This window comes from Rhinolophus ferrumequinum, chromosome 4, assembly GCF_004115265.2.
Source record: "Rhinolophus ferrumequinum isolate MPI-CBG mRhiFer1 chromosome 4, mRhiFer1_v1.p, whole genome shotgun sequence".
NCBI lineage: Eukaryota > Metazoa > Chordata > Mammalia > Chiroptera > Rhinolophidae > Rhinolophus > Rhinolophus ferrumequinum.
Genome location: NC_046287.1, coordinates 85,762,618 through 85,772,229, shown reverse-complemented (window position 1 = coordinate 85,772,229; position 9,612 = coordinate 85,762,618). Strand labels below are relative to the sequence as shown.

The window sequence follows — 9,612 nt, the reverse complement described above, 5'->3', positions numbered from 1 at the left end:
CTCTCTGGGCTGAGGGCGCGGGGGGCTTCCAATGGGGTGGGGGCAGAGGGCGGGAGAGCCGGCTGTCCATCACAGGCCACTCCCACCCCACCGCACCTCCCACTACAGCCCCGCCCTTGGGCCGCGAAATCCGGGTACACCACCCAAAAAACGTGTCTACTCCGCGAGCGACTTTATTGGCTGGAAGGCCGTGGGAAGCTAGACCAGCAACCAATTGAAACGCACAGTCGGCCCCGTGAAGGCGGGGTAAACACCACACGCTTCCTCAGTAGCCAATAGAGAAGAGGAATAGCGAAGAGCTTCCTGAGTTCTGGGGTCGACTGAAGATGGCCGCCGACAGGGGTTGGTCCTTGTATGAGTTATTGAGGTGAGGAGTCGGCGGTGCGGGTTCGCAGGCGTTTTCGGTATTACGGTAGTCCGTGTCCGTCCAATGCAACTGAAGCTTGCGGGGACGGGCTTTCCTTGTCATGAATCCTGGCTATTTTCTTAAGGCCAGTGAGCGCTCTTCCTCCCGTTCGGGGTCTTCTAAATGGACTGGGGCTGACTGGGTTCAAGACTGTTTACTGCCTTTTCTTCACCTGCCCCACTGCTGGCTGAGGGGTCGAGTCCCTCTGCACGGTTTCGCTTTATCTTTTTCTCTTGGTCGCATTCCAATTAGTCTGTCATAAATGATTCATATTTGTTCCTCATTTTCCTTTATGATTGAGCCACGAATCGTTTTCCACTCATGTCTGTCTTTTTGGTAAAGAGGAAACTGAATCTTCCGTCTCACGTCTTATTTTCACTCACCAAACCCTCATTGTTAGCATTAGTCACTTACGCATAAAGTTTTTGTTGAATCCCCTGCTTCTTGATCATCCATTGATTTTTATTTCTGATGATGTAACAACAGTTATAAGAAATATTACGTTTTTATTACATAGGTAGTAAATTGTTTCTTGTGGGAAAGTTAGGAAATAGATGAGCAAAAACCAAAATTCGCCAGGAATGCTACCATACGGAGATAACTACTGTTAATATTTTACTGAAAAAACTCCCAGACTTGTTTTCCACATTTGTTGTTGTAATACTGCTGTGCTTCACTTGTCTTGAACTACACTAATAAAACAGAAAGACGCTGTCTATTCTACCTAAACAGTTCTTTTAATACCTACATATTTTTGTTCAGGTTGAAAATTTATTATTTACACAATAGCACTCTGAATAGCAGTATTTACATATTCTGTCCAAAATTCAGATGTTGTTTCTTCATGTTTGTCCCCTCTACTTCACATTCTATGATGATTTTTTAAAAACATTTTGAATGGGAAAGTATTTCAGAACCTTCATATTCTTCCCTGTCATTTGAAATATCTCTAACTCGGTGTTTTGCACATAATAATGGCTAAATAAATGTTTGCTAAATGAATGACTCACTTGTTTACAATTATCTTTTTTAAAGCCTTGTGTTTAAATATGGGTAAACATTATTTAATGGCACATATTTTAGTTATATTTAAACAAATTCTAAAATAAGCAATTTTGATGTGCAAGTACTGCAGGATGTTTAATAAATTTATAAGAACTGTAAGTGTATATTCAAAATTAACAGAACAAAATAAAGGACTGGTTCAACATTAGTCAATGTGATTTTTTTTCTGATTTTAAATTAAATAGTTCCGTTTGAAAATCTTATCACATAATTTCCCACTTAAATCATTTGAAGGAAATGTCATAAAAATCTTTGGATTCTGTGGGTCATATTACCCTTGACGTCCTGAATGTCATCCAGATATCTTCCTTTCAGTATTTCCTTTATCTTTGGGTAAAGAAAGAAGTCATTGGGGACCAGATCAGGTGAGTAGGGAGGATGTTCCAATACAGTTATTCGTTTACTGGCTAAAAACTCCCTCACAGACAGTGCCGTGTGAGCTGGTGCATTGTTGTGATGCAAGAGCCATGAATTGTCGAAAAGTTTAGGTCGTCTAACTTTTTCCCGCAGCCTTTTCAGCACTTCCAAATAGTAAACTTGGTTAACTGTTTGTCCAGTTGGTACAAATTCATAATGAATAATCTCTCTGATATCAAAAAAGGTCAGCAACATCGTTGCAACAAGTTCACGAACTTAATTGTCTGACCTGGTATGATGGCCAACCCAGAGAGAAAAACATAACTTGAGAAATTGTTTTAACATAATTTAAGAGTCATCTGAGGAGGTAATAAAATTTTGCATTCAGTCAGTATGTATTTATTGGATGTCTTCTCTGTGCCAGGTGATGGTAGACATTGAGATACGATGGTGAGCAAGCCTGGGTTCTTGCCTTTGCAGAGCTTCAGTTGACCTGGCAATAATAGAGAACCTTTTAGAAGTGAGTGTGGGAGAGAGTTTTCTAATGTGCATGAAGTAGGACATTAGTGGATTTTTGGCAACTCGTTTAGAGGCAAGTAGGGGAAAGCAGTGATTTTAGAGTCATGTAAACAGATCAAATGCAGGACTCAAATAGAAATGGAGACATTTAAATTCCATTCCTCTTATCCCAGAAATTGTTCTACTTGAGATGAAGAGAATAAATATCTTCACCAAACTTTCAACTCTTGGAATATTGATCATTCAAGAAGACATTTCTTTGGGTTACATATTGTCATTTTGAGGATCAGATGCCATTGCTAATCATGTCTAGTTGAAATTAATAATTAAATTTGTTTTAATCCCTTAACACATATACTGAATTAGGAGAAAGGTGGCTGGCTCAACATTGATTTTTACCGCTGATTAAAAATTGCTAATGTGCTGTGGAGATTGGAAGTAAAGGGGACTTACGCTTTAGTCATTGAATATTTTGTAGCATTAGAATTTTAATAATTGAGTACTTTGTTAGACTCTCAAAGCTATAAAATGTTTCTCTGTCTGCAACTAATATATAAAGTAGATATGTAAAAGTAGACTTTACTTTGTAGTCTTATTTTTGTTCAATGGGCATTTATATCTATTTTCACCCTTCCCCTCTTGTTTCAGGTTTTTTTATTCATTATTTTTCCCTGGGCTAATTGTTTGTGGAACTTTATGTTTGTGTTTGGTCATTATCCTTTGGGGAATCAGAGTGATGCTACAGAAAAAGAAAAACTCAAGATCGACTGGAAAAAATGGGAAAAATCAAATGGTGATTGCATTTTTCCATCCGTACTGCAACGCTGGCGGAGGAGGAGAAAGAGTTTTATGGTGTGCATTAAGGGCCCTGCAGAAAAAGTAGGTATGCGTCTTTCTTAGCTAATTGGCTATACTGTTACCACTTTTTTAAAAAATCATTACCCAGAATTCATCTTTTTCTAGTACTTTATTCATAGCCAGGAATTCCCTTTTTAAACTATTCTTTAATAAGGAAATACTTATCTCACATGCCAACCTGCCTTACAAGATCCTATTGAGTTTTAATTTCTATGATAAAGAAATGGAAAGGGAAAGTATCTGCCCTTTTATAGCATAATTTAGTGGGAATAATTAGTCACCTTGGGAGAGCGTGTGGAGGAGAAATTGAATACTAAACAAATATACCGAGTACTGTGGCGCACTTAACCTGAATACTTTTAGTCAGTAGCTGCGTACCCAAAATTATCTTCATGAAGCATCTATTTATTCTCATTTTGATATCATTATCTATTGGATTGTCTTAAGTAAGTTAGCTTGTTAGAAAAAGAGTATAGTGTTGTACATCATTTCGTGTTTTAGGCTTTTTTCTCCCACCCCCGTTCCAAAAATATTTATGATTCCCTCTTAGAAAGGAAAAAGCCAGGTTCCATAGTAAAATACAGGTTCCATTATTGTTTTATCATATGAGAAACACTGTTATCCTTTCATGGTTATTCTACTTCCTGGCACACGCCGTCCATTCAGTTCCAATGCCTTCAGGTAATTAATTCCCTTAGCTCTACATTTCTATATTCTTAGCCCATTCTGGCTTCCAGCCACCATCTCTATATTTCCTCTCTGTCTTCCATAAATGTCTACATCCAAAGAATTTTCTTAAATCCCAGCTTAATTTCCACCCCTTTGAAGCCCTCCCTCCTTTAATCCATACTATCCTTTCCATCTCATAACTCTGTATATTACCTTTGTCCCTGACGAGATGATCTAACTCGAGGGCAGTGGTGTTTCATGATATTTGTACACATACTCCTCAGCAGCCCCTATGACTCCTAATTCACCTGCAAGAAGAAAACTCCATCTCTAGTGTGACATAGGAGATACTTTTTCATCTTGCTCTTGCTGCATATTCTCATGCCTCTCTGCTCCAGCGTACTGAACTAGGAGCATTATGCTTTCTCTAGATTCCTTGCCTTTTCATAGAGTGTTCCCTTTTTTCTGAAACAACCTTTTTCCCCTCAGTTAATTCCTACGAAACTTTCCTGACTCGGCATAAGCTACAGGACCCTTTTCATTCGATCTTTTGTGAATCTTGTTTATCAGTATTTTATTAATATTTCATCACCATTTTTATACTGAGAAAGTTGTCAAAATAAAATTTTTTACTTTTTTGAAAATGAAAATGTCTCATTTATAAATCAGCAGCTTTTGTTGTTATCTGTTCCCTGCAGAACTCTTTTTGGAGGAGATAGCAAAGATCTGTAAGTCTCATTTGAAGGACTAACATTGGAATTGTAGGGCAGGAAAGAGTGGGGTCAGTAGTCCAAATGCAGTGAATGAAAAACAGTAGAAAACATTTTTTAGTCTAAAAATAAGCTTATGATGGTGAGAAAAAAAATATCTACAACTTTTTGATTGATTTGAACGTAAACTAATGAAATTCTTAACTGCTGTATTCTGTTTTAGGTTTCCCGAAGCAGTTTATGTCGTTTATACCGGTGATGTTAATGTCAGCAGTCAGCAAATCCTAGCAGGTGCTTTCAGAAGATTCAACATCAGATTAATGCGCCCAGTGGAATTTGTTTTCTTAAAGAAGCGCTACCTTGTGGAGGATTCCCTCTACCCTCACTTCACACTGCTGGGCCAAAGTCTAGGATCCATTTTTCTTGGCTGGGAAGCTCTGATGCAGTGTGTTCCCGATATTTACATCGACTCAATGGGCTACGCTTTCACACTTCCTCTGTTTAAGTATTTAGGCGGTTGCCGAGTTGGAAGCTACGTTCATTATCCCACTATCAGCACTGACATGCTCTCTGTAGTGAAGAATCAAAATGTTGGATTTAATAATGCAGCCTTCATTACCAGGAATCCCTTTCTCAGCAAAGTAAAGCTCATCTACTACTATTTATTTGCTTTTGTTTATGGACTTGTTGGTTCTTGCAGTGATGTAGTCATGGTCAATTCTTCTTGGACACTGAACCACATTCTCTTACTGTGGAAGGTTGGGCATTGCACTAACATTGTTTATCCGCCTTGTGATGTACAGACATTTCTGGACATTCCCGTACATGAGAAAAAAATGAGCCCGGGACACTTACTAGTGTCTATTGGCCAGTTTAGGCCTGAAAAGAATCATCCTTTGCAGATCAGAGCCTTTGCTAAACTGCTGAATAAGGAGGAGGCTAAGTCACTTCCTTCACTTAAACTGGTCCTCATTGGAGGCTGTCGGAACCCAGATGATGAACTCAGGGTAAACCAACTGAGAAGGCTCTCTGAGGAGCTAGGAGTTCAAGAAGATGTAGAATTTAAAATAAATATTCCGTTTGATGAATTAAAGAGTTACTTGTCTGAAGCCACAATCGGTCTGCACACCATGTGGAACGAACATTTTGGGATTGGTGAGTTTGTCTTTGAACTTGTTTGGTGCAATGAGATAATACATTTTAGGTTGTTTTGATAAAATAGTAATACTCCGGAAGTTCTCATCAAGTCCTAATTCTCTTCCCCCAGTGTACTAAGTGGGCTTTCCTGATTTGAGACCGTGTAAGACATAATTTATGATCAGGAATAATAGCTAATATTTATCGATCACTTACTGTGTGTGGGGGAGGGTCACTGTTGAGGTCTTTGCAAGTATTATCTGATTTTTTTTTTAATTTATTGGGGTGACAATTGTTAGTAAAATTACATAGATTTCAGGTGTACAATTCTGTATTACATCATCTATAAATCCCAGTGTGTGTTCACCACCCAGAGTCAGTTCTCCTTCCGTCACCATGTATTTGATCCCCCTTAAGTATTATCTGATTTAATCCTCTCTAGAACCCTAGTGGATAGGTGTTATTATTATTTCTATTTTATAAATAAACTCAGACACAGAGGTTTAGAACTCGCCCAAGTTCAGTTACACAGTAAGCCTAACCCAGAGAGCGCTGCTCTCCACCACCACATTTCCTCTCCCCAGCTGCCCCCATCCACCTCCTGGCACAGATCCCTGGGCCCAACCCTAAGGCCCCTGAAGGACCACGTGGGCTCTCTGGGTGGGGCCCAGGCCGAGGTCCGTTGGTAAAGCTCCGTTAGGTGATTCTGCTGTGCCCCAAAAGCTGAGAGCCAGTGTCTGCAGGTGGGGGTCTCACAAAATTCTGTGGGTTCTTTTATTGATTCTGTACTCAGTATTGGAGTGGCCTCTCCTTTCCTTTCTGCAAATCCCATCCTAAGTGTGTAGCTTCAATCTCCTTGCCCCTTTAATTGAGCCTTATTACAACACAGAGGGTCTCTCTACTGTGACCTGTTATGCACACATTTTGGTATAAAATCAAGTACTACTTTATGTCTCATTTGGTTCAACAAGTATTTCTCAAGTTCCTCCTCTGTGTTTCATACTGCTAGGTGTTAGGGGGCAGTAGGACAACATAAAAGCCAAGTCTCCTACGCCGAGGCTACAGTTTCTCTTACACCCTTTTCTGTCCCTTGTTGGTAGCACAGTACTAAGCTCAAGACAGAACAGCAGCGACTTGTTGATCCGAACCTTCCGCAGGAAGCCTGACTTCCATGCTTCCTTCCCCAGATGCTCACTGAGCTTTTACTGCGCAGGCACGGGAGTGGGTGCCGGGAATGACTGTGCAGTAGGAGCCGCTCTTACAGCTCTGGGTGATACAAGTTCGACAGGCAGTCACTGCAGAGTGTGCTGAGTGCTTCGCTAGGGCCAGTACAGGGGACTAGGAAAGCACGCAACACAGACTTAGGGGATCAGGGGACACTGGGAACGGAAGCTGGGCCCTGAGCAGTTAGCCATGCAGAAGAGAGAGTAGCCAGCAGAGGGTACAGCAGACATTGTCAAAGGACTGAGTTCAGTGTGGCTGGCGCATGGAGGGGCCAGCAAGGCAGAGGGGACGTGGCCTGCATCAGGCCGGGAGGCCACATTAAGCCAGTGGGAAAAGACAGACAGATTTTAAGTACTGGATTTCCTGACGTTCACTCTGGCTGCAGTGTGGGCAGTGGATTGGGGGGGCGGGGGAAGCAGGAAGATGCCTGGGGCTGCCCCAGCAACCTGACGAGCGGTGCTGGCGCCTGGACTTGGTAGGTGGACACACCAGCGAGCTTCTGAAGTATTGAACGGACTTGGTGATTAACTGAGTGTGTTAAGTCCGGGGCAGAGAGGAGGCAGAGACAACTGCCGAGTGTTTTTCCGACAACTGTGTGAATGGTGATGGCTTTTACCTAGAGAGGGAATCCAACAGGAGAGGCAGCTGATGAGCCAGCTTTCGAACATGGAGAGTGTGAATTGTCTGAGGGTCGTGTACGAGTGTGTACAGCAGGCAGTTGTGTGTGAGTACAGGAGGGGCACCTGATGTGGGAATACAGCCTGGGAGGTGTCGCTGTCGGGGCAGTGACTGCTGCCCCTGTGGATGTGGGCAGATTCCCCCGGAAAGAGTGTAGAGCGAAAAGAGGCCCGTAGTACAAAATGCTGAGAACACTACCAGCTCTGAAGTGGGCAGAAGAGGGGCCAGCCAAGGAGAAGAGAAGACATGGAGGGAGGAGGAAAGCCAGCGGAGTGCAGTGGCGTGGAAACCCGGGGACGAGGGGAAAGGGCAGCCGGTTGCAGTCCTGGCCCAGATAAGGAAGTGGGGGGCGGCGCGGGCCTGGGCAAGAGCGCGCTAGTGGAGGGGGGGGTGCAAGCGTGGAGTGGGCTAAGCTGCGCAGTGAGTACAGGTGAGCCAGTGCAGTTAGTGAATGCAGACAACACTTGCCGTATGTTGATCTGTGAGACGGAGATGAAAGAAGACAGTAGCGAGCGGAGGACTTGTGACCTGAAGAGGAGTGTGTGTGTGTGTGTGTGTGTGTGTGTGTACACACATGATGATTTTACAAGGCAGGCAGAAAGGGAGAGGTGGAAAATCCTGGAGGGAAGGGATAAAATTGATTAGATTGAGGTCTCCAAGAAAGTATAAAGGAATGGTATCCAGCCTTGCACAGAATACTATGGCATAATCCATATTTTTCAAATAAGAATTCAAATTACAACATTAGCAGAAAATTGTGTTCTGTCGAGATGTCACCGGTGCTGAAAAAACAGTTGTACTGATCTCCCTTCTCTCCTGTGCGTCTAGGATATCACTTCTGCACCACCCTTTGGAAAAGTGAGCAGTCAACTAAATCATTTCCTGAAGGCTTAATTCTCTCTAGAAACGTGGCTAAGAAAGGCTGACTAGAGCAACTTATATCCTCATCTGTTAGGTTGGTGCAAAAGTCATTGCAGTTGCAGTTTTTGCGGTGATTTTTAACCTTTTAAACCGCAATTACTTTTGCATCAACGTAATACATCATTTAGCAGAAACTAACTAAAACTTTCATTTAGTTCACTGCTATTGGGCATCCAGTAGTCTCAAAATTGCCAGAAATGTAGGCAGTAACGTAAACATCAGCAATAGTATGTCTCTCTAAGGTGGCTTACTCTTTTCCTTTTTTCGCCTCATGCTGTAATTCGAACTCTTAAAATTTTGCTTTTGATATTTTTTTATCTCTCAATATCTATTATTTACCATCTTGCTAACATTCTCTAGTCTTCTACTTTGTCTTTTTATCTGTAGTATATCTTTTTTGTATAGACTGTTCTTCCATCTACTAGTCTCTTTAAGAATAAAGCATTATTGTAAAGGTTTGAAAACTAAAAAACTTAAAATTATTTTTTTGCACCATGGAAATTAAATGAGCAAATTTATAGGCATACAGATACTTAATTAAATTTCTCACGAGTCTCTTAAAATTTGTAAAGGTTTCTGCTCATTCTTGTTCTTAAGAATGCATTTAAAAACTTAAAAGACTACATTATTTTGTTTCTTCCTCAGGAATTGTTGAGTGTATGGCAGCTGGCACAATTATCCTTGCACACAATTCCGGGGGCCCAAAGCTTGACATTGTCGTCCCTCACGAAGGAGAGGTAACTGGATTTCTGGCTGACAGTGAAGAAGGCTATGCTGAGACTATGGCCCATATTCTTTCCATGCCTGAGGAAAAGAGACTCCAAATCAGAAACAATGCTCGGGCATCTGTAAGCCGATTCTCTGATCAGGAGTTTGAAGTGACATTCCTGTCATCTGTTGAAAAGTTATTTAAGTAATGCCGTACCTGTACAAAGATATTTTATATACAATAGTCAAACACCTTCATATGTTAAGATTTTTCTAAACTCATTCCCTGTTGTAATAAAGTCAGCCTAAGCAATGCTTTCAGCAGTGTGTGTGTGTGTGTGTGTGTGTGTGTGTGTGTGT

At 41.5% G+C, this 9,612-nt stretch overlaps 1 protein-coding gene across 1 annotated transcript; it reads left to right on the top strand.

The window, feature by feature from the left end:
• Positions 1 to 250: 250 nt before the first annotated feature.
• Positions 251 to 9,611, top strand: ALG11 (ALG11 alpha-1,2-mannosyltransferase). Its single transcript, XM_033104919.1, has 4 exons — positions 251 to 367; positions 2,996 to 3,226; positions 4,808 to 5,739; positions 9,190 to 9,611. The coding sequence occupies exons 1-4, from the start codon at positions 327 to 329 to the stop codon at positions 9,459 to 9,461; spliced, it is 1,476 nt and encodes a 491-aa protein (XP_032960810.1). The 5' UTR covers positions 251 to 326; the 3' UTR covers positions 9,462 to 9,611.
• Position 9,612: the final 1 nt, after the last annotated feature.

Excerpts from the sequence above, each read along its gene's own strand:
- ALG11 (XM_033104919.1), top strand. The coding sequence starts at position 327 with ATGGCCGCCGACAGGGGTTGGTCCTTGTATGAGTTATTGAG. Across the intron at positions 368-2,995 it reads TCCTTGTATGAGTTATTGAG|GTTTTTTTATTCATTATTTT; the intron begins GTGAGGAGTCGG and ends CTCTTGTTTCAG. Across the intron at positions 5,740-9,189 it reads GAACGAACATTTTGGGATTG|GAATTGTTGAGTGTATGGCA; the intron begins GTGAGTTTGTCT and ends TTTCTTCCTCAG.